The 27,529-nt window shown below is 43.7% G+C and overlaps 1 protein-coding gene across 1 annotated transcript in view; it reads left to right on the forward strand.

The window, feature by feature from the left end:
• The window catches only part of Lmln (leishmanolysin like peptidase), a 68,307-nt gene that overhangs the window by 28,475 nt on the left and 12,303 nt on the right, over positions 1-27,529 (forward strand). The window contains exons 11-15 of the mRNA XM_021184923.3: positions 482-558; positions 7,777-7,887; positions 15,727-15,859; positions 18,043-18,202; positions 21,063-21,193. Of these exons, the coding sequence (XP_021040582.3) occupies positions 482-558; positions 7,777-7,887; positions 15,727-15,859; positions 18,043-18,202; positions 21,063-21,193 (612 nt within the window). The remainder of the gene's footprint in view (positions 1-481; positions 559-7,776; positions 7,888-15,726; positions 15,860-18,042; positions 18,203-21,062; positions 21,194-27,529) is intronic.

Raw genomic sequence — 27,529 nt, forward strand, 5'->3', positions numbered from 1 at the left:
ACTCAGGAGGTTGAGGCAGGTGGATGTCTGTGAGTTTGGGGCCAGCCTGTTCTACAGAGCTTGACCTCTAATCCGTTGATCTCTGGTTCTGCCCTGCTTGTTTTGGACATTTGTGATCACGAAGTTGAGAGTTAGGAAAGCTTTTCCTTTGTAAATCCATGTTAGCAGCCCTCCTGTCTCTAAGGTAACCGCTGCAGCGCCTGTCTGGACCACTCACTCACTTGACTTTGCTTAGGGAGCATGAGGGTTCCTCGCTCCGTAGATGCTTACGTTCATTTTCTGCATGAAGCCCGCACTGCTGATTGTAGTCACCAAGGGAAATCCTAACGGATTCTTGAGTCAGAGAGTGGGTTCTGCTTCCTTAATCTAGACATTTAATTTAAGGCTTTTGTATTTGATCATTTTCATGTTCACGAAACATGTTAAATATGCAAAAGAGTCATAGAGTTGTCTTCTAATAAAATGTACTGGTGATTTTCAGAATGAAGCAATGACTGGTTCTCACACCCAGAACAGAGTCCTGTCTCGGATCACTCTGGCGTTAATGGAGGACACTGGGTAAGACGGCTGTGGGAAAGTGATCTGTTCATAAAGTGAAATGACTATTAATACATAGCTCAGGAAGGCGCTATTATTATTATTATTTTTTTTTTTTTTTTTTTTTTTTTGGTTTTTTGAGACAGGGTTTCTCTGTGCAGCCCTGGCTGTCCTGGAACTCACTTTGTAGACCAGGCTGGCCTCGAACTCAAAAATCCGCCTGCCTCTGCCTCCCGAGTGCTGGGATTAAAGGCGTGCGCCACCATGCCCGGCAAAGGCGCTATTATTGTATTTTATTTTATTTTGGTTTTCCAAGACAGGGTTTCTCCATATAGCCCTGGGTGTCCTGTGTTATTTTATTTTAAAGCAAAATGTACTTATTGATTCTTTAACTTTTGTGCAGTTTGTTCTTTTTTTTTTTTTTTTTTTTTTTGGTCTTTTCAAGACAGGGTTTCTCTGTGTAGCCCTGGCTGTCCTGGAACTCACTTTGTAGACCAGGCTGGCCTTGAACTCAGAAATCCGCCTGCCTCTGCCTCCCAAGTGCTGGGATTAAAGGCGTCAGTTTGTTCTTAAAAAACAGAATACTATAACAAAGTCTAAGATACTAGGAAGTCACATTGATATTAAGGGAAAACTAATCTTGATAATTTTAACTTATTTAATTGAATGAGTAATATATAGAATCCTAGGAATTTTGTTGTTTTGTTTTGTGTTTTAAAACAAGATCTCACTGTGTAGCCCTTACCTGCCTGGAACTTGGAGTGTAGACCAGCCAGGCCTTAAACTCACAAAGACCCACCTACCTCTTGCCTCTGCCTCCCACCTGCTGGGATTAAAGGAGAGCCCCAGCATTTCCAGTAGAGTCCTAGTCTTTAACGAAATGGATCTGTCTCTGGTAAAACAGTGAAATATTCTATTTAAATAAAGCACTCTATATAACTCCGACTTAACAAATCAGAGTGATTTTAGTAGAGGCATTATTGCCTCTTGCTGTTGCTAAAACAACCCACAAGAAATTAGAAAATAGCGTCAAATTTGAAAACCAGCGATAAACATATTGTTAAAACCATGAAAATAAACAGTCATGGTGATACCTGCCTGGAACCCAACTCCGGAGGCCGACACAGGGTGATTCTTAGATCCAGCCTAGACTTTACCTCAGAAATTCAAAAACAAAACAAAACAAACAAACACCACACACACACACACACAACACACACGCGCGCATGCACAGAATATTATTGCCTTAACTTTCTAGGGGTCAGTGAAGGATGAAGATTTGGTGCTCTTGATGAGTGTAATAATTTCTTGTTTCTGTTTAATGAGAGCCAAAGATCTCAGTCAGAAAGGATTTGATTGCCGGGCGTGGTGGCGCACGCCTTTAATCCCAGCACTCGGGAGGCAGAGGCAGGCGGATTTCTGAGTTTGAGGCCAGCCTGGTCTACAAAGTGAGTACCAGGACAGCCAGGGCTACACAGAGAAACCCTGTCTCGAAAAACCAAAAAAAAAAAGAAAGGATTTGATTGAGGACGTTTTCCTAACAGTGTCAGTGAGATCCAGAGAACCAAGAACGAATTAGCTTAATGAGAGAGAGCAGTCAGCTCTGCTGGAAGTCAGCTTTCTGGATGGCAGTTCAGCAGGTGGGGAGCAGCGGAAGTGAGGTGCAGGTGGGGAGCAGATGTGAGGTGCAGGTCACTTTGTAGGCAGCGGCAGGGGGTTGAAGAGATCCATAATGATGGTTTCCATGTCACTGAGTAGAATAAATCCAACTTCGAGGAAGAGGGGAAGGCAGAAACTGTATATAGGTAGATAAATAATTCATGGACATTTTTAAAATGAGAGTTTAAAGTCTACTTTTTGTTTTCCTTGTAGGATTTTTGTTCTTGTTGTTGGTTTTGGGGGTGGGGGCAAGGCTCACTATCCCAGGCTGACTTTGAACTCTGGCTCCTTCTGCCTCTGCCTTCCAAGTACTGGGATGACAGACATTTCAGCTCTTAATCTACTTTACCCACTGGGATAATACTAAGGAAAAACTGGCCTTCTTACATCCTTCAAGGGAGCTGACACCACTTTGAAAAGTCATTATTAGCATGCAAAATTAGAAATAAAAACATTACGGTCCAGAAAATAATGCATATTTTAAGTTTACGTGGACTTCTGTCATCTTGGGAGTATTACTCATTAAAGCACTTTATTATGAAATATACTAATATATCCAAAGTGCATGGAGAAGACAGTGCATGTAAGCATTACTCTCATATGCCTATATCCTAGAGGCATCCATGTCCTCTCTTATTTGTAACATTGTCTTTCTTATCTTGAAAGTTGCAGATAATATTCCTATATATTGTACTATGAGTTCCTATAATATGTAAACTTTTAAAAGGAACCATGAACAAATTTACTACTTTCTATTTTATTATATTTTGTGTGTAATTATATCCTGTTTTTCCCCTTTTATAAGTGATTTGTTTAGGATCCAAACACAGTCCTGATTGGTTGCTGTATCTCGTGGGGCTGTTAACCTAACCCTTTCCACTCATTCTACACAAGTGTGCAGTTTAGCTGACGTGATGCCTCACAGGCAGGAAGCTATGACCAAAGTATAGCTCCGGCATTGGCAGAGACACAAGACCTTTAGTGGGAAAAAAACACCTTAGCAAATGGTGCTAGGACCAGGTCAGAGTTGAACAAACTGAGCCGGGCGTGGTGGTGCACGCCTTTAATCCCAGCACTTGGGAGGCAGAGGCAGGCAGATTTCTGAGTTCGAGGCCAGCCTGGTCTACAAAGTGAGTTCCACGACAGCCAGGGCTACACAGAGAAACCCTGTCTCAACCCCCCCCCCCCCAAAAAAAAAAACCGGAGTTGAACAAACCTAATTTAATACTGAAAGCATAAAGCACTTGAAATACAGCAGATGTGAATCTCGATAATACTGGATTAGGAAGCAATTCTTAAATCTAACACCAGAAGCTCTGGCAGCCAAAAAGAAAATGGAACATTTGGACTTAATTAAAAAAAAAAAATTAAAGTGTGCCTTAAAGAACATTATCAAGTACAAAGATAACTCACAGAATGAGGGAAAATATTTGCAGATCATTTATCAGGCTACTATACATTATCCAGACTATGCAGAGGATTAGTAAATGGCCTAATAGGAAAAGAACCTTAGGGGGAAAGCCGTCATTTAAAAAGATCTAAAAGATCAAAAAGTATTTCTTCAAGAAATAAATACAGAGGCAGATGAGCCATCCAGAGGGGCATGACAACACATCACTGACAAACTTCTAACTAAAGCTCTAATGAGAAGGCTGCACACACAGCACTCTCAGTCCCACCAAGTCCCAGCAAGGATGTAGTTAACAGGAACTCATTCACTGTCAGTAGAAGGCAAATGATTCAGCCACACCGGAAGATTGGTAACTGCTTATAAAACCAAAGATGTTCTTACCGTACAGCCAGCTTGATATTTATAAATGAGCTGAAATTCTCTTTTTTGTTTGTTTGTTTTTCAAGACAGGGCTACTCTGTGTAGCCCTGGCTGTCTTGGAATTCGCCCTGTAGACCATGGCTGGCCATGAACTCACAGAGATCCTCATGGCTCCTGAGTGATGGGGTTAAAGGTGTGCACCACCACTGCCTGGCATGAGGTGAAATCCTACTCCTGCAACAGAAGCTGCACACAGATGCTTGCATTGCCTGGGTAGACAAGCTGTGGAGGACGAGACTAAGAGCAAATGCAGGAAGGGGCAGTGAACAGACAGAGGATAGGGGACAGGGTGGCGCTAGCTCATGCTGTGTAGACTGTGTGGGTAGATTCCTTCCCTCCCTCCTTTCATGTGGTGCTAGAGATCAAACGTAAGGATTTTATGCATTCATGCTAGGCAGAACATGTTTACCTTAAAGAATATGCAACACCAAGAGGGCTCCCTAATGTGAACTGTGGATTTGGGGTAGTGGGGGTATTCTGGGTAGGTTCGCTGGTGTAACCAATATGTAACTTTGGTGAAGGATTCTGTGAGCCTATAGAGAGAATCCATGAACTCTGTACCGTCTACATAATTTTTCTAGAACTTTAAAACCCCAACCCCAGAGGCTGTAAAACAATATCCTGTCCCGCAGGATTCAGTTATTCCTGGGGGCGAGGGGGACCGCAAACCTGTAAGGAAATGGGATTGGAAGAGAAAGAGAAGCGAAGACCAAGCAAAGTTGTCAAGGTCTCTGTTTATTAGGCTGAGGTGCCTTGTTTTAAAGCATACATCACGGGGAATAAGGAGGGGTCGAGGGGGAATTTTAACAAAACAAAAAAGTGGGCATCTGCTGACATGAGGGCCGAAGTCAGGCTCCAGGCGGCGGGCACTCTGCGTCTTATCTCCGGAACATTGATCCTCCTTGACAGCCTTGGGGTGTCAGGCCGGGCTCAGGCGTAACTCATGTCCTTGGATGGCATAGGAGTCAGAAAGAGATAGGGAAGAGGGGACTATGATTCAGCTTTTACAGCCTCAGGTGCCAGGAAGGGAATAGGGAGGAGGGAGTGATAACCAGCTCTTAGCACGAGGCCATTTGGCCTGTCAGGGTGGGAGATTGTGAAGGGCTCGCTTTCTCACAGGATGGTCTCTAACAAAACAAAACAAAACAAAAAACAGAAGAGGATTCTGACACTCACTACAACATGTATGAGCCTTGGAAACATGTAAATGAAACAAAGACTGAATCCCATTTCTTGGAAATGTCCGGCAAGCGTTCATCAAGAATGGAAAATGGGGACAGGAACGTGGTTTATTTGTGATGGAAGAGTCCTGAAATTAGATAGTTATTGCACGATCTTGTGTGTGTACTAAAAGCTCATGTGCCCATTAAAAAGATTAAGTTCATGTCCTGTGGGTTAGCTCTCACTTCTTAAAGCACATAGAGACATTGAAGCCAACCTCTAAAGCCAGGCATTGTCACTCACAGGCTTGCACCTTTGCCTGAGTTTGCACGCTTGTAAATAGAGGTGACAGGGTGCTCACTCCATAGAGGTGACAGGGTACTCACTCCATAGAGATTTCTAGTGCTTAACTGAGGTTCAGCATCTCAAAACATTGTAATTATCAACTAAGGGTTAGAACTTTATATAAAACCTCACCGGAAGTCTCATGAGAAAAGATTCACTCTTACTTGTACACAGCACAGCCCTTCACTCTGTTACTTTTAAAATAAAGAACCTACTAAGTGATCTCATAGCTCAAGAATGCCCTGCAGCTCCCAGTGCTTACTGGAGAAAGCCCGAGGTCCCCACATGAGATTAAAGCTTTGCTGGGAACACTTCTCTTCTGTGAAACTCATTATCTAAAATATTTTAGTTTATCTGTCTTAGAGAGTAGAATTTTTGAATTTTTATTTATTTAGTTGTATTGTTTATTTTGTTTGTTTATTTGAGACAGAGTTTCATTGTATTATTCTGTATGGCCTAAAACTAGACTAGGCTAGCCTCAAATTCACGGGGCTCTGCCTGCCCCTGCCTCACCATGGCTGGGATTGCTAGGTGCACCACACACCACACTTATTTTTTATTTGTATGTATCTATGTTAAATGTATGTGGGTAGCCACACAAGCCAGAAGAAGGCATCGGATCCCCTAGAGCTGGAGTTACAGGCAGCTGTGGGCTGCCTAATGTGGGTATCGGGAACCAAACTTGAGTCCTCTGGAAGAGCACGAAGTACTCTTAACCGCTAAGCCTCTCCAGTCTCTAGATCAGATTGTTCTCTAAACAGCAAGGATATTTGTCTGTTCACTGTGCTAGCCTTAGCATTCAGCAAAGTGCCCTGCATGTGACAAGCACTCCAAGCAATGTCATCAAGGAGGAGTCAGGATGGGATGTGTGGAGGAATAGATACCTGGTAATGGAGTCATAATTCTGATCCGTGACCTGCACCCCACATACTGCTGAACATGGTAATTCTCATGGGAGTCACATTCATTTCTTGTTTATCTATAGAATAAAAAAACCTACTAACCTAAGCAAAGTGTTATAGGTTGACTGAGAAAAACAAGTTTTTTTGTTTGTTTGTTTTGCTTTTTTTTTTAAGACATATTTTACATATATGCTCCATCTGCCTGTATACCTACCTGCATCCCAGAAGAGACCATCAGATCCCATTACAGATGGTTGTGACCCACCATGTGGGTGCTGGGAATTGAACTCAGGACCTCTAGAAGAGCAGCCAGTGTTCTTAAGCACTTAGCCATCTCTCCAGCTTTTCATAGAGTCTGGAAGGGTCCATTGCCAGAAAGTCTCTGGCCACACAGATGATGCAAAGGTCACCAGGCTGGAAAGCAGGTCACTCCTGGGCAAAACATAACAAAACAAAACGAAACAAAAAACAGGTTTTGCAATTCCTTCCCTTGAAGGAACAACCCTGGGTGCTTAACTAGGTTTCCCTAGGACATGTCCTATGAGCACAAAAACCTCTGTGCCCCCTTTGACCCCCTCACCTTCTAAACCTTGCTATAAACCAAATTTCTGCAGCACAGAGAGTTTAGTTCTGGGCCTTTGGTGTGAGTGCTGGTTTCTACCTTCCTTTCCTAAGGTTCGGCTCTTTGGAAGAGGGGGTTTGGAAGAGCCTGCATTTCCTTTTTCTGCTTCCACTTGGAATTGTGGGAGTGGCTTTAGTTTTGCTAAAGGGAAAAAATGATATGGGCATTCCCGGACTTTTGCAAATTGATCTTGGCCCTAAAATAAGTACTGACAAACATGGACTCATTGTCTTTAATCAAAATTTTTAGGAAACACAACCATTGTGTTCCTTTTTTCCTGAAATTAGGACATTTAAAAAGCATTGCAGTGTTTGACTGTCTTGTGATAGCGTTTATTTACAGAGCCTATGTTGATGAAGTATCGGAAATTAAAGGCCTGGACAAGAGCGTTGGCTAGCTGAGCCAGACTAGTGAAATGATAAGGTCAGGAAATCTGCCAGCAGACCTTGGCCTGACTTAACTCTGTCTGACAGACACTTCACAAAGAAAGACAAAATGGCTCCGAACATATGAGTCCTTGTTGGCTGGACTGTCCTTGATTTTAGAATCCTTTCTTCTCACAATCCTGAGCAACAACACCCACCCGTCCACTCCAGCCCCATGTGCAGCTCTGTCAATGGCCTCCTGGGCCCCTCTTAGGCCTCTGCTCTGTACATGGCTGAGATCTCTAGTAGATGCTAGGGTCGGTAAAACGTGTTCTCTCTGCACTGTCTCCACAGCTGGTACAAAGCCAATTATAGCATGGCTGAGAAACTCGACTGGGGCCGAGGACTGGGCTGTGAATTTGTCAGGAAGAGCTGTAAATTCTGGATTGATCAGCACAGGCAAAGGTAAGAAGGTGTTTCCATACTCTGTCTTTGTGGCGTTCATTTCTGACTGTGTTCTTAGTCATGAGCATCAAATATCAGCTCTGTGTATAGAAAATACTCTCTGAGTTCTTTTGGGCTTATAATTCATAGGCATATATATTTTGTAAGCTTTTTGTATGGCCTCTCATTCTTACTGTTTTCTTCAGAGAACGCACACACAAATATAAAAGCAAATGTTGATTTAGTATCCAGAAACTGGACTAATGATGTACTTCAGTGGTAGAATGCTTGCCTGGATTGTGCAAGGTCCTGGGTTCAATCCCCAGCCCTGAAAAATAAATATTCTCTAAGTTGGGGTTATGAATACTGGGTCTTTATGACAATCATCTGCCAAGCTCTTTTAGGTATAGGATATTGTGTTTGGCATGGTTATACACATACACATACACACACACACACACACACACACACACACACACACACACACACACACGAACATACACACACACTGAGCACTTAAGAGGCATTACAGAGCTGTTTCTGTAACTATAACCATAAATTAAACAGTTATATATAGAGAAAGATAAGCAAATTGTAAAAGCAGTGATTCCCTATAATTTATTTCCGGATTGGGAACATCTTGAAAATGTCCTACAGTGTCCTTGCCCAGACACTGAGATAGGCTCAGTCAGACTGGGACCAGTCTACAAGGGCCCCTCATGTTGCTCATTTAATCATGTCCACTTCCCTCTCAGCACAGCCCTCCTGAAACTCTGGAATCCCATCATCTATTGTCTGTTTCTGTTATCTCAAAGAATACATAAAGATGTGGAAATTTCAAACATTAAATGAATGTTTTTTGGGCACAGTGATTGGCATTTTCCACTTAATATTTATATTCAACCACATTGTTGTATATATTATCAGTTTGTTTGTTTTGCTTTGCTTTGCTTTGTTTTTGAGACAAGGTCTTACTATTTACGTAGCCTTTGCTACCTTAGTACTAAGGGGAGCAGGGTGGCCTTAAACTCATGGCAGTCCTCCTGCCTCAGCCTCCCAAGTGCTGAGATTATGAACATAAAGAGCCATGCTAGTGTGATTTTTTTTGTTTGTTTGTTTTTAATGGGTGAGTAGTATTCCATTATATGGATATGCCACAGTTTGTTTAAGCACTCATACTTTGAAGACATCTTGGTCATTTCCACTTTGGGACTATTGTAAATGAAATTACTATAGTCATTTGTGCAAAAGGCTTGATGTGAGCATAAACCCTCATTTCCAAAAGTGCAGCTGTTGGCTTATTGTGCTAGTTGTAGATTTGATTTTCTCAGAAACAACCAGAATCTCTGCTCAAATTCCTAGAGGTAATGTGTGATAGTTTCTCCGTGTCGTTGCCAGCACTTGGTGTTATCACTGTTTCTTATTCTGTGACTCTCATAGTGTGTAATGATATCTCACTGTGCCTTCAGTGCCTGTCCCTTAATGGCCAGTGATGAAGAGCATCCTTTCTGTGTATATGTGCTATCTTTACATACTTTTTAGTGAATTGCCTCTGTATTTTAAGGTAATTTTCTAATTAGATGGCTTTTTATTGAGTTTTAAAGATTATATATTTTAGATACTGGTCCTTGATACATATATAGTTTGTAAATATCTTCTCATAGTATTCAGCTTATTGTTTCAAGCTTTTTTTTGTTTTTGTTTTTTGCTTTCCTTTTTTTTTTTTTTTTTTTTTTTAAACAGGGTTTCTCTGTGTATCCCTGGCTGTCCTGGAACTCACTCTGTAGACCAGGCTGGCCTCGAACTCAGAAATCCGCCTGCCTCTGCCTCCCAAGTGCTGGAATTAAAGGTGTGTGCCACCACCGCCCGGCTTGTTTCAAGCTCTTAACATGTTTCTTTAAACATATTATGTTGGGAGTGGCATGTTGCACTCTTGTATATCTATGTCTGAAGGGACAACTTGCAGGCATTGTTGCAGGAAATAATAAAAAAATAAAGGCACCGTCCCACAGGGCTACTCTCTGGCCCCAGTGGTCTCGCCGCCTCCATGGCTAGCCCCATGTAGCAACCGCCCATCCAGCTGTCACAAATCCCCGTTACCAGGTAAACTCAAAATTCTAGAGGCTTGTAGTTTATCAGATTTATATCAGTAAATTCTCACCCCCACAAAAGCTCCACACAATGAACTCAGAGTCAATTGAGATAGATATAAATTGCCCACCTAGATAAGACAAATTGTCCTGTAATTAATTATCCATCCTTTATAAGATATTCATGGATACCTGTGCCTATTTAAAGCCACATGGCATCTGGATCGTCTTTCTCTCTCTCTATCTTCCTTCCTTTTACTTCTGTCTTTTCTATCTCCTCTCTAAAACTCCCAGCCCACCTTCTTCATCCACTACCCATTGATTGGTCCCTTGAAATCTTTATTCATTAGGGGAAGGTTCTGCCACAAGGCATGGCTTCTGTCCTCCCACCCTGTGGGTCCTGAGGACCTGACTCAGGTCATCAGGCTTGGTGGGAGACACCTACCCACTTGCCCACCAGCACTGGGTTTTTTATTTTGTTTTGGTCTGAGCAAATAATGTTAATAGAGTCCGGATTATCAATCTGTCCTTTTCTTCATGATTAAAAAGCAATTAATAACTCACTATGGTTCTGTCCTTAGTGTCTGTGGCACGAATTGCCCCACGGGCCTCTGCTCGGCAGACAGTACCACTGGCCTCTCCCCCCAGCCCAAGAGTTATGTTTCTAATGCTAAGGCTAAGAGCTCTTTGCCAAACGCTAGATTCCATTTTTTTCTTGTATTTTTTTTATTTTTAAATATTTTAAATCACTCGTATGTGGTGGTGTTAGAAAGATGGTGTGTGCATGTCAGTTCAAGTGTCTTCGAAGGCCAGAAGAAAATGTCAGATCTCTTGGAGCTGGAGTTACAGGCAGTTATTAGCTGCCTGACATGGATGTAGGACTTGAACCCAGATTCTCTGCAAGAGCAATAAATGTTTTTAATCACTGAGCCATCTCTCCAGCCTCTCATGTTTTCTCAAAAGTTTTATTCTCTTGAGTTATATTTGAGTGTAGGACCCACTTTGAGTTAATTTTTGTATGAGTTAGGACTTGGGTTAAGGGTCATTTTTTTTTTTATAGATATTGATTGTTCCAGCACCATTCATTTAAAATGGCCATCTCCCCTCTCAGGTTGTTTGCATATAGTGTGTGTATGTGTGTGTATGTGTGTATGTGTGTGTCTCAGTGTGAGTATATGTGTGCCTGTCTGTCTATTGTATGTCTGTGTGTGTCTCTGTGTGTGTGTGTGTGTGTGTGTGTGTGTGTGTTGGCATACCTATACCACAGTGCATGTGGGTCTTTTTGGTTTTATTTTGTTTTTTTCGGTTTTTCAAGACAGGGTTTTTCTGTGTAGCCCTGACTGTCCTGGACCTCACTCTATAGACCAGGCTGGCCTCGAACCCAGAAATCCACCTGCCTCTGCCTCCCAAGTGCTAGGATTAAAGGCATGCACCACCACTGCCCGGCCAGTGCATGTGTTTAAGCCAGAGGACAACCTGCAGGAGTGAGCTCTCTCCTTCCACTATATGGAAATTGGAATCTAGCGTTTGGCAAAGAGCTCTTAGCCTTAGCATTAGAAATATAACTCTTGGGCCAGGGAAAGAGCCCAGTGGTACTGTCTGCCTCAAAGGCATGAGGCCCTCAGGGTAATTAGCATCACAGACACCAGTTCTGGGGCTTGCACAGAGCTTATCAGGCTTAGCAGTACTCTCTGAGCCACCTTGCAGCTCCTGAGTTTTCTACCGTCGCTCCTGTTTGTGTGGGTCTTTCCCCATCTTCTCCATTCATGCTTCTTTTCCTGTGTCTGTCCTTCCATGTGTAGGTGCATAGTGGGTAGTTTCTGAAGCTCTGTAGTTTATCATATAACCATTAGGCTAAAATGAACCCTCCTTCTTTATTCCTTCTCAAAATAATGTTACTGTTTCTCTTCTTTGCTTTCTGTGTGAATTTTACAGTAGTCTTATATTTAAAAAGAAAGAAAGAAGGGGGCGGGAGCTTGCAAGATGGCTTGACAGATACTGCATTAAGCCTGTGCATGTGTTTAAGGAGAATATCATTGTTATTTTGTGGCGTTTTCCAGTCTGCAAACACAGAATGGGGGAAAGAAACATCTATTCTGTCATCATCATATACAAAACTGTTGAGTTCTGTTTTTGAAGGTCTTCTGTGATCTGAGAAATCTCCTGTCTGTCTCTGTCTCTCTTACTTTTTGCTTTTATTTATTTTTTTTCAAAGATTTATTTATTTTATGTATATGAGTACACACTTTAGTTGTACAGATGGTTGTGAGCCTTCATGTGATCCTTGGGAATTGAACTTAGGACCTCTGCTTGCTCTGGCCAACCCCACTTGCTCCGGCCAAAGATTTATTTATTAGTATAAGTTCACTGTAGCTGTCTTCAAACACACCAGAAGAGGGCATCAGATCTCATTATGGGTGGTTGTGAGCCACCATGTGGTTGCTTGGATTTGAACTCAGTACCTTTGGAAGAGCAGTTGGTGCTCTTACCCACTGAACCATCTCACCAGCCCACTTTTTGCTTTTAAATCGAACATGAGTACAGAATTTTATCAACTGCTTTTTGGCTTTAATTTATATAATTATGTGATTTTTCCCACCTGCTAATATGGTGGGTTATTTTGTTTGGTTTTCAAATATTAAATCACCTTTGCATTCCAAGAGGAAACCCCGTCCAGCCATTGTATGTCATTGTCTCTGGGCATTGCTGAGTTTGGTGTATTGGCTTTTGTTTTGGGTTTTGAGTCTGTTTATGAGGATATTTCTATATAGTTTCTGTTCTCTCTAGTTACTTTACTTTTAACTAGATACGGCTCTAAGGGCATGTGCTTCATGTTACTTAAAATGGTTTTTGTTTTTGTTTTTTTAACTTTATGTGCATTGGTGTTTTGCTTGCCTGTATGTCTGTGAGGGTTTCAGAAGCCCTGAAACTGGAGTTACAGCCAAGTGTGAGCTGCTGTGTGGGTGCTGGGAGTTGAATCCAGGTCTTCTGGAAGAGCAGCCAGTGTTGTTAACCACTGAGCCGTCTCTCTAGCCCCTGTCATGTTACTTAAACCATGTTTTATTCATATCTCACATGTCAGGGCTGGAGAGATGGCTCAGTGGTTAAGAGCACCGACTGCTCTTCTAGAGGTCCTGAGTTCAATTCCCAGAAACCACATGGTGGCTCACAACCATTTGTAATGGGATCTGATGCCCTCTCCTGGTGTGTCTGAAGATAGCAACAGTGTACTCATATACATAAAATAAATAAATAATTCTTTTAAAAAATGTCATGTGGGGCCAGGCGTGGTGGCGCACGCCTTTAATCCCAGCACTCGGGAGGCAGAGGCAGGCGGATTTCTGAGTTCGAGGCCAGCCTGGTCTACAGAGTGAGTTCCAGGACAGCCAGGGCTACACAGAGAAACCCTGTCTCAAAAAACAAAAACAACAACAACAACAAAAAAAAGTCATGTGGATGAACTGCAGTATACATACATAAAATAAATAAATCTAAAAAAAAAAACCCTGTGTTTTGGAAAACAAATTCTCAGAATAAATAATGAGTCACAATCTCTAAATAATGGCTTTTGTCATCACACTCAGATATTGCTGTATTTTAAAGTGCAATTTATATGTGTGTTATGTGTTTATGAGCTTTGATGGTTAGTAGACATGTAAACGTCAGACTTTACTGCTTCCCTGCAAGGCCAGCTCCTTTATCATGGAAGGTTTCTCTTAGCCGCTTATGGTTTCCTTACTCTACACACTGAGGTATTTTTTCCTTTCTTTTTTCTGTACAGTTTTTTACCTCATTTATGTTAGAATGCACTAAGAAGGCCCCTTCTGTTTACTTTCTGGGAGAGGTCTTATAGAACTGGGTTTCCCCCACCCCTACCCCGTCTTCCCCGCTGCTTCTCTTTGTTATTTTAAGATTTATTTCTTCTTTAGTTGTATGTGTGTGCGTGCACACATTTGTGTGTGTTCCTGAGGAGGCCAGAAGAGGGCGTCAGATATCCTGGAGCTGCTGAGCCAGCCCTCCCTCCCACTGTCCCTGACAGTGTTCCTCTGTGGCCCAGGCTGGCTTCAAACTCAGTATCTTCTTGCCTCAGCCTCTCCTACTTATCCACCTGCAGCGCTGGAACAAGCGCCATTCTTAAGTGTAAAGTAGACTTCCCCAGTGACAAGGTCTGGGCCTGGAGATTGCTCTTTTAAGAGTTCTAATGTTGTGAACTCAGCTTCCTTAATACAGATGTCGATAAATTGTGGCACCTTATGTTTTGTGAGGGATTGGTCAATTTCATTGTCTTAGTTATCAGGTGCGTATGTGTGAGGCTGACTTACTTGTTAACCCTTTCGGTTGTTCCTCAGGCTGCTGCTGTAACCGCTGTTTGAGTCCTAATGCTGTAATAAGTACCTGCTCTCATGGTTTCTTTCCGGAGATTGTTTGTTGTTTCTCTTACTGGTCTTCCTTAACAGTCGTTATTTGGGAACTCGTTTGCAGCTCACTTGGTACGGTACTTGCCTAGCATGCATTGAAGTCTGGGGTTGATTCCCAGTGCCACATAAACTTGGTGTGAAGTAAACCTGTAATCCCACTACTGCAGAGATGGAGGTAGGAGCATCAGACGCTCACGGTCATCTTCAGCTGCAGAGCAAGTTTGAGGCGGGGCTGGGTCCATTTTGATCCACTGTGTCCTGTGTTGTTCTGTTCTCACTGGCTTCTACTCTGCCCTTCTGCATATCTCCTGCTTGTTCTGGCCATAGTCTCCTCTCTCCAGACCCTTGAACCATTTGGTGAGAGGCGATTCTTCTCTTTGCCTCTCATACTCTCGTCCCCAGCAGCCTGCATCCACCACTTCAGTACCTGTGGCTTTCTTGTCATCTGGTTCAGAGCATTTCCCCTGTGTCATCATCTTTGAGGGAGCACCGTGGCCAGGTTCACTGTGCGTGGACAGGGTGGACTCCTTCTGTGGCCTTGTGAGTTCCTGCTTCTTAGTATACTAATTGTTCTTTGAATCTATGTATATTCTTGTGTGTGTCCCCACTGTGTGCAGGGAAGTGTGCATGCCATGCACCTGAGTGGCTGTCAGAAGGCAACTCTGTAGAGTTGGCTCTCTCCTCACTTTTATGGGAAGAGCTCAGGCTGAGGGCCAAGCGCCTCCCCAGGGCCGTCGGCTGCTTTCTTCTTAGTGTTGAGGAAGTTCCCACTGCGCTGCGTCTCTAACCCTGAGTCCCTAACTAGCCTGCTGTCTTCTCGTTGCTTTTCCTTCTCTTGTTTTTGTTAGTCCTAATATCTAAGGGCTTCAGGTAAGCTTCAAATGAAGAAGAGGGGAAATGAATCTGTTGTCTTCCAGGAAGTAGAAATGAGACTTCATACTGTGAAATGAATCTGTTGTCTTCCAGGAAGTAGAAATGAGACTTCATACTGTTTATACTTTAAAAACTTCCCCTTAATGATTGAAGTAATTCAGACTGCACATCTACAGAACTGGATTTTACGAAGCTATAAAAAGGGTTAATAGGCTTTTCTTTAATATGGTGGAGTAGTGCTGTCAGCATCTAGATGAACCTTCCACGCCTATGCTCAGCACCCCCTCTGCTCTGGGGAAAATCTTGATAACCTGATTAGACATTTGCTATAAACTGTTAAACTCAGGATTATAGCTGAAAAGGCAGACTCAGTAAAGGACTTGTAATATTTAATTTTAAGTGTGATACCAAGATGTACAGACCGCCCTTCAACGGGCCGTCGACATGGAAAATAACCAGCTTGCCTTCCTTGTGCGTAGGAGGCAGGTGCCGAGCCCGTACTGTGACACACTCAGGAGTAACCCGCTGCAGCTGACCTGCAGACAGGACCAGAGAGCCGTCGCTGTGTGTAACCTGCAGAGGTTCCCTAACCCCCTACCACCCGAGTACCAGGTAACACGAGGTCCCAGCACAGCTTCAAGAATTAACTTAAAAAAAAAAAAAGTAGCCTCTGTTTTAATTAAGAAAGCAAATCTTTTAAATTTTTTCTTGTGTAAGTTTCTATGTTTCTATTAGAAAAATGAAAAAAAAATCCTGCCGAGCCTTCATTTGCTCAAGGCTAACTGCTGCTTAGCAGGGACAGGGTACCTAGCTGTGCCTCGAGTCAACAGCCAAGCTGTCCCAGCAGTGGGATGAGAGGGCCGCTGTCCCTGTGCCCGGTCTGCATGCTGAGGAATGAACACAGGTCCTCCTATCTGCACAGAAAGTGCTTTAGCCACAGCCTCTGATGGGATCTTTTTGTTTCTTCAAATCATTGCTAATGTCTCCTTCTTTAAATTTCTCTAATTTATTCAGAAAACAAAATCTTGGAAGAAAAAAAATTAGTTACTCTAATTCTGCTAATTATAGATGCAGATGCTCTGCTTTTAAAAAAAAACAATTAGATTTGTGGGATCTGAAAGATGAACAAGGTGGTGGAGGACGAGCTAGCTCAGTGCTGCAGGCACTCTAAGAGCACTGAGCTAGCTCTCACTCCATGCCCTGATCAATCGTGAAGTTCTGACGTGTGCCTGACCTCACGGAGTGTATCAGAGCCCATCACTTGGCCCAGGGGTTTCTAGGAGTAATATCAGTATATTAGTAGGAAGTGTGACTTATTTTTCCACAGTTACCGTGTAGCCCAGGCTGAGCTCTCAGTTCTCCTGCCCCAGCCTCTCACATGCTGGGATTTACAGCGAGTGCCCCTCGCTGGCAAGTGTGAAACCTTTACGATCTACCTGGTTCCTTGTTCCTTTAGTATTCAGACTATTTCATATAAACAGCTTTTTTTTTCCAAGGTGTCTTTTCCCTAAGGTTACTTACACATTTCCTATGCTTATTATTTTGGTGTATTGCTTGGGTGACCCCAAACTTTTTCCTGGGTTCTAATAGCCCTCATGTTTGAGTCTCCCCAAAAGCAGGGTGGGGGCTACAGCACAGTCCATTGCACCTAGTATTTCATATTGAAATGTCTTCATTTTAGGTATTATTTTTTTTGTTATATCAGCCCTCTTTTTCTTCCTGTTTTCTGTGGTGTTTGTATGTGGGTCAGAGTCTCACTATGTAGTCCTGGCCGGCCTGGGCCTCACGATCCAGACCACAGACCATCTGTCTGCCTCCCAAGTGCTGGGACTAAAGGAGTGCGCCACCGTGCCCAGCTCTGTTTGATTCTTTTGGGGGTTTGTTTTGTTTTATTACTTTTGATACACATACTTTTGCTATTTATTAAAGACAAAAGCAAATATTTGTACTAATAAGGTAGAGGAATTACTTTATTTCATTTAAATAGTTAAATCTTCACTGCAGGAAAAAGAACATTTTCAGTGTTTTCCAGGATTATCAATATTTTGACTTTATAAATACCATTTCACATAAATACACAGTCTAAAATACCAGAAGTATGGTTAGCAGCATTTCCAAAATTGAAATTCTGAGCCAATCCCAGGCCAAAATTCCTTTAATTATTTTTATTAAGTACAAATCTGCAACTCAGACATCAAATGTTTTGTTCTGTTCTGTTTTGATTAGACAGCGGCTCTCTGCATAGCCCTGGCTGTTGTTCTGGAACTCACTATATATACCAGACTAGCCTCCAGCTTACAAGAGGTTCACCTGCCTCTGCCTCCCAGGTGTTGGGACTAAAGGTGTGTGCCATCACACCCGGCCCAGACAGCAATTTTAGACCAAACATTCTAACACAATACAATCCAAAAATTCTCTAAGTTGATGCTTCATGCTAAGAGATGAAAATGTCAAGTTTGGTTGTAAGTCTTCCTTTTGCTTATACTCTTTCTACTCTATTCTTTAAAATCAGTCAAATTCACCATCTTAATGGGTAACTAATTATCTTACCACGTGTCCTGAAGATGCCCTGAGTGGCGTGTCACATCGTCTTTACTGTGCAGTTTATGGAGAAACCTGTAGTATGCTTTGACAGTGCGCAGCAGTAGCAGGGTGCCTTAACTGCCCGTGGTCTTGTTTCAGTCTCACAGAGGACTCTTCCTCCCCTCCCCTCCCCTCCCCTCCCCTCCCCTCCCCTCCCCTCCCCTCCCCTCCCCTCCCCTCCCCTCCCCTCCCCTCCCATGATCTGTTCGCAGTACTTTGATGAACTCAGTGGGATACCTGCCGAGGATCTGCCTTACTATGGCGGGTCTGTAGAAATCGCAGACTATTGTCCTTTCAGTCAGGAATTCAGCTGGCATTTAAGTGGCGAATACCAGCGCAGCTCCGACTGTAGAATCCTGGAAAACCAACCAGGTTAGTAGTCTGGTGAATGAAGGGTTGAGTTCGTCATACAGTTTTGTTGTTGTTGTTGTTGTTGTTTGTTTATTTTCTTTCTAGAGAGGGATTTTCTGTGTAGCCCTGGCCGTTCTGGAGCTCAATCTGTAGACCGGGCGGGTCTCAAACTCCAGAGATCCACCTACCTCTGCCTCCTCTGAGTACAGGGGTCAAAGGCGCATGACATCACCACATGGCCTACATCATACAATTCTCAGTTACCAATATAAAATAGTGGCAAAGGGCACAGTCCTCATAGCCACATTCTGTCTGTTACTTGATTTCTCTGCCTGTATAATACTTACCTTGTAAGTCATCATGGCTACCATGACACCCTGTCTCAAAAGGCAGGGCAGAGATGGCTCAGTGGTTAAAAGCACTGACTGCTCTTCCAAAAAACCCAGGTTCAATTTCCAGCACCCACGTCACAGCTCACAATTTGAAGCTCCTACTTCAGGGCATCAGACAGCCATTTCTGGCCTCTTCAGGTACCAGGCAGGTATGTGCATGTTTTACAGACATATGTGCAGCCAAAACACCAATATACATCAAATTTATATATGTATAGTTTTTTAAGCAAGCAGGAAAAACAACAATTGGTTTTCCCCTCTTTTTTGAAAAACTTTAACTTGGTTATCACCTCTTTCCATCGTGTTCCTACTTTATTACAGATTAGACCGTTTAAACCATAAGCTCCTATGATGTTTATTCTTTGTCTTTCTTGTTTAGAATAGCCTGTTGATCATACTTGTAAGGGGCAGTGGACTCAGTAGTAACTAGGGTACAGCTGGGAGCTGCCACTCGTGCCACAGCCTGGCACACTCAGCCAGCTCCGCAGCCTAACACTAATACTGGAGCACCTCGGCAGGGTCTTGCTGAGGTGAAAGAAACACACAGATCTCTCCTGAAGATCTGCTGGACAGATCACAGTATTGCTTTAGAGCTAGGCTCAACACCACTTTCTAAAAATACAGATCTTTCAGGCTTTGAAACTGTGCTTTTCCCTCTTTAGTGTGAAAGGTTACAGAGACCATGAAATGCGCACGGCTCAGGGTTTAGCTTGGATTATGGTTTGCTGAGCTCCGCTTTGCACACTATTTGTTATTCTCTCCAGAGATTTGAAATTCACAGGTAAGGGAGCTCTGTAGGATTTAGTGTTGCTATTTCACATTTTTCTTATGGCTCATAAAATTATGATTTTAAAAAACTTAAGAAAATCAGCCGGGCAGTGGTGGCGCATGCCTTTAATCCCAGCACTTGGGAGGCAGAGGCAGGCCGATTTCTGAGTTTGAGGCCAGCCTGGTCTACAAAGTGAGTTCCAGGACAGCCAGGGCTACACAGAGAAACCCTGTCTCGAAAAAACAACAAAACAAAACAACCTTAAGAAAATCGAGTACTTCTGTATATACTGTTTTAAAACGGGCTACTTGAACTCACTATTTTGAAAACATGGAGCCCGGCTGGCAGTGTGACTCAGCAGGTAGAAGGCACGCGCTGGCCAAGTGCGCTGACTTGAGTTCCATTCCTGGAGCCCACAGGAGTGGAAGGAGAGAACCAGCCCTCAGAGTTGTCCTCTGACCTGCACACATGCACCTTGGCCATCCCCCATGTCATGCACACATGTGCACACATGTGCACACACACAAAGAAGAGCTAAGTTTAAAACTACCGGGAAACTTGTAGAGACTATAAGGCGAACACACTGTAACTAGAATCTAAGGACCTTTGTCTTTTTGCCTACTAAGTACTAAAAGGCCATTCACCCACACTTCTGCAGCTGGGAGCTTAGTCTGCGACTAGTATATGAGTTTCCAGAAGGTACCACAACTTAAAGATACAAAAACCTCAGTTTGTGGGAGGCAGAGTGGGGAAGAAGTTCTGAGTCCAGCCCGAACTACACAGCAAGACACTGTCTCCAAAAGCCACACACCACCTGCCCCGCATGTGAAGGGGACAGCTTCCACCTGCCCCGCATGTGAGGGGGACAGCTTCCACCTGCCCTGCATGTGAGGGGACAGCTTCCACCTGCCCCGCATGTGAGGGGGACAGCTTCCACCTGCCCCGCATGTGAAGGGGACAGCTTCCACCTGCCCCGCATGTGAGGGGACAGCTTCCACCTGCCCCGCATGTGAGGGGACAGCTTCCACCTGCCCCGCATGTGAAGGGGACAGCTTCCACCTGCCCCGCATGTGAAGGGGACAGCTTCCACCTGCCCCGCATGTGAAGGGGACAGCTTCCACCTGCCCCGCATGTGAAGGGGACAGCTTCCACCTGCCCCGCATGTGAAGGGGACATCTTATTTAGGCCAACACAGAAAGTGATTCTTGTTTTGAAATCTAAACTCTGATTTTTAGTACCTGGTCCTCTGTATAGCTGACCCAGATACTTAGGGCCCAGTTAATCTCATCTCTAGCATAATAATTCTCTCACGTGGTTCCCTTCTGAAAACCCAGTTGAGTTTGGAGTCTCATTGATCCTTTTTAAACTTGAGATTTTTCCACTCAGCAAATTTGATTTATGTTTTTCATATGTGTTTTTGTTTTGGGAGACAGTCCTCCACTGAGACTGGCTTCAAACTCAGCAGCAGTCCTCCTACTCTGCCCTCCAGGACCTGGGATTGCAGATGTGAGCCACAGCCTGCCTCAACACCTGAGGTTTTTAAACCTACTTTTATGCAGCTGCCGTTAAAGACCAGGTCTCCTGTAGCCCAGGCTGGCCTCAAGTTGGCAATCCTCCTGTCTTTGCATCTGCAGAACAATGTTTAGTCACGAGTAGATTGCCTCATTCTTGTCTCCATGCTAGTGGTCAGTGTGTGAGGAGACTCTCTGGGTCGTTTCAGAGCTGTTTAAGAACTACGGGGCAGAGCAGTACGGCCCGCACTCGGTTTGTCTGCTTCAGAAGTCCGCGTTCGTCATGGAGCAGTGTGAGAGGAAGCTCAGCTACCCAGACTGGGGGAGCGGCTGCTACCAGGTAAGCCACGGGCTCAGCCACCATCTGCGCACGGAGGTTTACCTCATATCTTCCTGTCTGAGATTATAACTGATACAGTTTATCTAGGGAGTTTGCTGGTCTTTACTTTCATTTACTTGAGTTTTGTAATTGTTAGTTTGAGTGCTGTGGTTTGTGAAAATACTGTCATTTCATCCTCTGACATTGCTTTTAACTGTTGGAATATACATAACGTGGACCAGGCAGGCATGATGGTGCTCATGTTTAATCCCAGCACTCAGTGGCAGAGGCAGGTGGATCTCTGTAAGTTTATGTCCAGCCTGATTGGCTTACATAGCAAGTTCCAGGCCAGGCCAGGGCTGTGTAGTAGATCGCTGTCTCTAAATAAATAAATACAAGCAAAATTGTTGTATATTAATGGATTCTTTCATTTTACTTCTAGATATAAGTCCTAAGGAAATAAGGCAAATATATAATTTTGTCCTTGAACAAGTTTTACTTTGTAAGGCAACAATGTGCAGATTTATGTCAAAAAGTCTATGAGGGTGCGGGGCGCAGCTCCGTAAGGCAGGGTTTACCTGGCTCGCTCCAGGACCTGGGTTTGATCTTTAGATACGGCCAATATGCACACTGGATGGTGATGCTGATCCAGACATAGGGATTCTGTGAATGGGGGGCACCCAACTCACAGGTGCCAGGTGTCTTAGTTAGGATTTCTCCTGCTGTGATAAACACCATGACAAAAGCTACTGGGGGGCGGTTATCTCAGCTTGCAACTCTCAGCTTCTCTGTCACTGTGAGGGAAGTCAGGGCAGGAAGTCCAGGCAGGATGCTGGGGGCAGGAGAATACAGAAGCCATGGAGGAACAGTACTTATGGGCTTGTTCCTCATGGCTGGTCAGTATGGCTTCTTACACCGTCCGCCCACAGTGTCTTGTCCCTCTCGCATCATTCAGTGATCCGAATGAAAATGCTATCCCAGACAGTCTTGCCTAGAGGCTGATCTTACAGAGTTGTGTTGTCAATTAAGAGTCACTCCTTCCAACTGACGGTGTCTTGTGTCAGTTGACATCAAATTACTTAGCACACTAGAGAAGGCTGTGCTCCTGGGAACTGAACTATAAGCGCCCCTTGTGCCACATTAGCCTCAAGAGCAGAGCTAAATGGCATGTTTGTTGCAAGCCTGTGCATGTGTGAGGTGTGCCTAGGTCAGCCTCACAGGTGCTTCCTCGGGAGCTGGCCACCTTGATTTTGAGACAAGGTCTCTCACTACGGGGGGGGGGGGGGGGTGGCGGGGAGGGGGGTGGCGGGGGGTGGCGGGGGGGCGGCATTAGGGTAGGCTGGCTGCCAGTGAGCTGGAGCCCCAGGGATCTGCCTGTCTGTCTCCCCAGCTCTGGGACTGAAAGCACTTGCAATCACGCTATCATGCCTAGGATTTTTTTGTTTGTTACTTTTATTTTTTAAGATAAATTATATTATTTCAAACAACTGCAACATGTTGTTTGGTTTTAACATAAAAGTAAAACAGATATCAAGCTTCTTACTCACAGCAGCTGCCAGCTACACCCCAGGATGCTTAATCTCCATGAAATCACAAAGCTGTGTAAAATACCACTGTTGGAGGGCCTGGACATGGATTCAACACCCACTGTGAATCTGGGAATTTGAGTCTGGATTTTTTTTTTCAGGATTTATTTATTTTCTTACTTTATGTGTATGGGTATTTTTACTTTATACGTATGGGCGTTTTTACTTTATGCGTTGGGTTTTTTGTGTGCTTTTATCTGTGCACCACATGGCTCAGTGCTCATGGAGGCCAAAAGAGGGTGAGGATACCCTAGAATTAGAGTTGCAGAAGATTGTTAGCCACCAAGTGGGTGCTGGGCACTGTACCCTGGTCCTCTGGAAAAGTCATTGCTCTTACCATCATCTGAATCTGAATTTTGGAGAGGATTGGGAGCAGAGGATTTGGGAGGCAGAGGCAGGTGAATTTCTGAGTTCGAGGCCAGCCTGGTATACAGAGTGAGTTCCAGGACAGTCAGGGCTACACAGAGAAACCCTGTCTCGAAAAACCAAAAAAAAAAAAAGAAAGAAAGAAAGACTTTCCTTTCTATTTTTGTGAAGAATGCCACTGGAATTCTGGTTGGACTGCATTGAATCTGTGCATTGCTTGTGGTAGGATGACCGTGTCACAATACTGATTTTTCCAACCTGCAGGAAGGGCGTCTTCCCATCTCCTAGTGTCTTCCTCAATTTCTTTCTTTCATTTTTCAACTTTTATTGGAGAAGTCTTTCACGTGCTTGGCTCGGTTTATTCTGAGGTTTTGTGGATTCTAGGCTATCCTCGGTGGGATTGTTTCCCTGGCTTCTTTTCAGGATGTCTACACCAGTGTGTAGGAAGGCCACTGATCTCTGTGGAATTTCAGGTCCTGAGACTTGGCTGCGAGTGTGGGTGAGTTCTCTGAGTTTCCGGGGAGATTTTTTAGGTATAAAGTTGTATCACTTGCACATAGAGACACGTCAGCTTCTTCCTTTCTTGTTCGGATTCTCCTCATTCGTTTTTCTCGCCTTATTGCTCTCGCTGGGACTCCCAGTAGAGTGAGAATGAAGGCCGTGGACACCCTTGTCTTGCTCCCGGTTAGAGGCAGTGCGTGGGTTTCCCTCGCTGGGTCTGCATGGACAGCCTTTCCTATACTGACGGGTGTTCCTCCTATTCCAAGTTTCTTCAGGACTGTAACACAAAGGGATATTTTCTGTGCCTCTCTAGATGTCCATGTGATCTGTACTTGAGTTCCTTTGTGAAATACATATCATTTCTAGGTTCACATATATTGAACCACGTGCTGCCACATCAACAAAAGGACAGAATCAACACCTAACTGTAAGGAACTCTGAACACTAATGGCTTCAATTTTCCAATCAAAAGACACGAACTAGCTTAGATTAAAAGGAGCAACCATCTATTTCTGCCTTCAGGAAATGTGTCTTATACAAAAGAGGCCCCCGCCATACGGTGATAGGATAGAGAAAGGTATTCCAACCAAATGGACCTAAGAAACAGGCCCAGGCCAGCCTCATGCTGGCTATGTAGCTAACAGCAACCTTGTCCTCCTAATCCCCCTGCCCTTAAATCTGACATTATAGGCACGTGTCACCACACCTGGCTATGAAAGTGGTAGGTTTTTTGTTTTTTGTTTTTTGGTTTATTTTGGTTTTTCAAGACGGGGTTTCTCTTTATAGCTCTGGCTGTCCTGGAGCTCACTTTGTAGACCAGGCTGGCCTCAAACTCAGAAATCCACCTGCCTCTGCCTCCCTAGTGCTGGGATTAAAGGCGTGCGCCAACACGCCCAGCGAGTGGTAGGTTTTTAAATTACAAACTACTAACTATAATACTACGTCCTACTTCTCTATCAAACAAACACCGTCATCAAGACCAACGAAATGAAACTTAGGAACCCAAAGCGATGCCTCTGGGAGGGCACACGCACTGACAGACGTGAGAGCTCTCCTTCCTCCCATGCATGTAGTGTTTACATGACCATGAACTGTAACTGAGGAGCCATGTAGTGCACGTGGTCACGCTCACACCCTAGGTACCCTCTGCTCCTCTTTTTATGGGATCCCTGCTTAGGGAGTTGGTGTCAACTCCTCGGGTTCCCCTTTCCCCCTCAGTGTCATTTCTTTCCTTTTTAGGAGTTGGTCATTTTCTCCTCTTTTCTCAATTCAAAAGTTGAAGAATAATTGCATGTTAGACAGGTCTTACGTATATACTCAGAGCTCCAAGGTCTTTTATAAACAGGTTGTTAAAGTTCTCCAGAAATACTCACTAGGCAAAGGCAGGTAGATCACTGTGAGTTTGACACCAGCCTGATCTACATAGGAAGTTACAGGCCATCCAAGGCTGCATAGTGAGACTCTGCCTTGAAATCAATTAATTAACTAATTAATTGAGTCTCCCAAAATAGACTCAACTGCTGGCGTCCAGCCAGGCATCTCAGGGTAAACCTAGGAGGCAGGGAAAGGGGGCAAGGAGTTGGCAAGCATGGCCAAAGCTGCTTTACCTTTGGCAGTTTCTTTTGGCGATTTGTATCTTCTTTAACTCTTCGTAGTCTGTGGCCAAAAGCAGGTGGCTTTTGGGAATTAACTCCTGCTGACAGCAGCAGGGGAGTAAGAAATGAAATTTAGTTACTTGAGCTCTTTTCTCCCTGGCTCAGGGGCCCCTCCCTGGTCAGGAGAGAGCCTCAGAGTTCATTAACTCTTCATGAGCCAGAGAGAAAAGAAAAGAAGAAAATCAGGCATACACACAGATACACAGACACACACACAGAGACACTTTGGCTGGGCCTGACCACCTGTCTCATCAGTTCCACAAGTATTCATGCATACTTACATATATACACATATACCTATACAAGTATGTATGTATGTATATATGTACATATAGACAGGCAGACATATACAAAAGCCATACTTTATTTCTTTTTTCTGGCATTTTGTATCTTCTAGACAAAAATTACCTCTTAGATAAAGTGTTACAAGAGGGAGTTACAGAAGGATGTCCTGGTACTAAGTTCAAAACAGTGTTTCATTCTATACGCTCATTACAAGTTCAAGGCAACAGTTGCACACCTGTGGCCTTGTCCTTGGACCTGACATAGAATGAATGTTTTTCCTTGATCACAAATCTGTCCCTAGTCTGTTTATCTTCTTAGTACACTTTATGAAAGCTCACAGTGTTCCTTATTATGCAGCCTTTATTTACTATTCTATGAGGAAGGGGCACATTCTATTCTTGGTTCTAACTTTATTACATCTTTTTGACAAAACAACTAAGACCATCTTCTTAAACTTTTCTCCCAAAATTGTATGAATCAGATCAGGAAGTCATCAATTCATCTAAACAACATTAATTCATGAAAGCTTATCTTCATGTTGATCTTCAGGAAATTTGCTCAATCAGGTGGTCTGATGCTCAGGAGTCATTGGGCTATGTAATAGTGGCAGGAAAGGCATATCAGCAGCCAGAAGCAATCCTGGGACGAAGTCTCGGGCTGTGCCTCTCCAGCTATCAGTGGGCCATCTCCTAGAAGCTCACTTGTTTGCCATAGCCTTTTCTTAGATGGCTTCTGTCATCCAACCCTTGATAAATTAAATATTAATCTTTGTAACTTGCATCCCAACTTACATCTTAGTCCTCAGTGCCAGCAATTCCTGGGCCTCCCTTGTCATCTGCAGTATATATATGAGGTTTTCCTCTATTGGACACAGATTCAGTTCACTTGAGACTATTTTTTTAAAAGATTTATTTATTTATTTTAAAGAGTTATTATGTATATAGTGTTCTGCCTGAATATATGCCTGCTCGCCAGAAGAGGGCATCAGATCCCATTACAGGTGGTTGCGAGCTACCATGTGGTTGCTGGGAATTGAACTCAGGAGCTCTGGAAGAGCAGGCAGTGCTTGTAACCTCTGAGCCATCTCTCCAGCCTCACTTGAGACTAAGTCAGCTTCTACTTGTGTATCTACCAATCTGTCCTCACTTGCTTCTGAGAAGTCCATATTGGTAAAGACAGAGTTTACCCAAGAATGTTCGTTCCTATGAACACCACTCTTAAATCATTTTTCTCATTTCTTTGTGCATTCTTTCCCAGATTATAAATGTCTACCTCATTGTCACCCAAAGCCTGTCCTATCTCCAGGACATATTACACTTCTCCTATGAAACTTTTTGATGTTTATCCTAAGCTTATTTTCTCGATTTTTTAAATTTCTCAATCACAGTTTATTGGTTAAATTTCTTTATTTTTACAGGATCTCATGCAACCCAGGCAGCTTCAAACTCGACAGGTAGCTGAGGCTAGTCTTGAACTCCTGACCTCATGTCTCTACCTCCCGAATGACACAACTAAAATATTTGTATCCCACTCTTATTTCCTCAGTTAGAGATACTAGAAGAGGTAGGGGGATCTGAGAGGAGATGGGCGAGGAGGTGAATATGATCAGAGTGCCCTGTATGAAATTCTCGAAGATTTAATAAAATATTCTTTTCTTAGAAGCTGCTGGAGGACAGAGCCTGTATTGTAGACCTCAGCCCAGCACAGCTGCATGGTTGGTTAAGAGTAACTCCAGGGCACAGGGGAAATAGCTCAGCCTTAGAGGGCTGTGAGGCCCTGGACTTGGTCCTCAGCATAGAAGTTTAACAAAGAAAAGTTAGTTACTTTGCTTGCCGTCACGACTGAATCCTTCATAAGAAGCAACTTAATGCAGGAGAGTTTTATCCGGGCTCACAGTTGCAGGAGAGTTTTATCCGGGCTCACAGTTTGAGAGGATGTGGCTCCTCGCAGTGGGAAAGGACAGC

Source organism: Mus caroli, unplaced genomic scaffold (assembly GCF_978045245.1).
Source record: "Mus caroli unplaced genomic scaffold, Mus_caroli_1 scaffold_17, whole genome shotgun sequence".
NCBI lineage: Eukaryota > Metazoa > Chordata > Mammalia > Rodentia > Muridae > Mus > Mus caroli.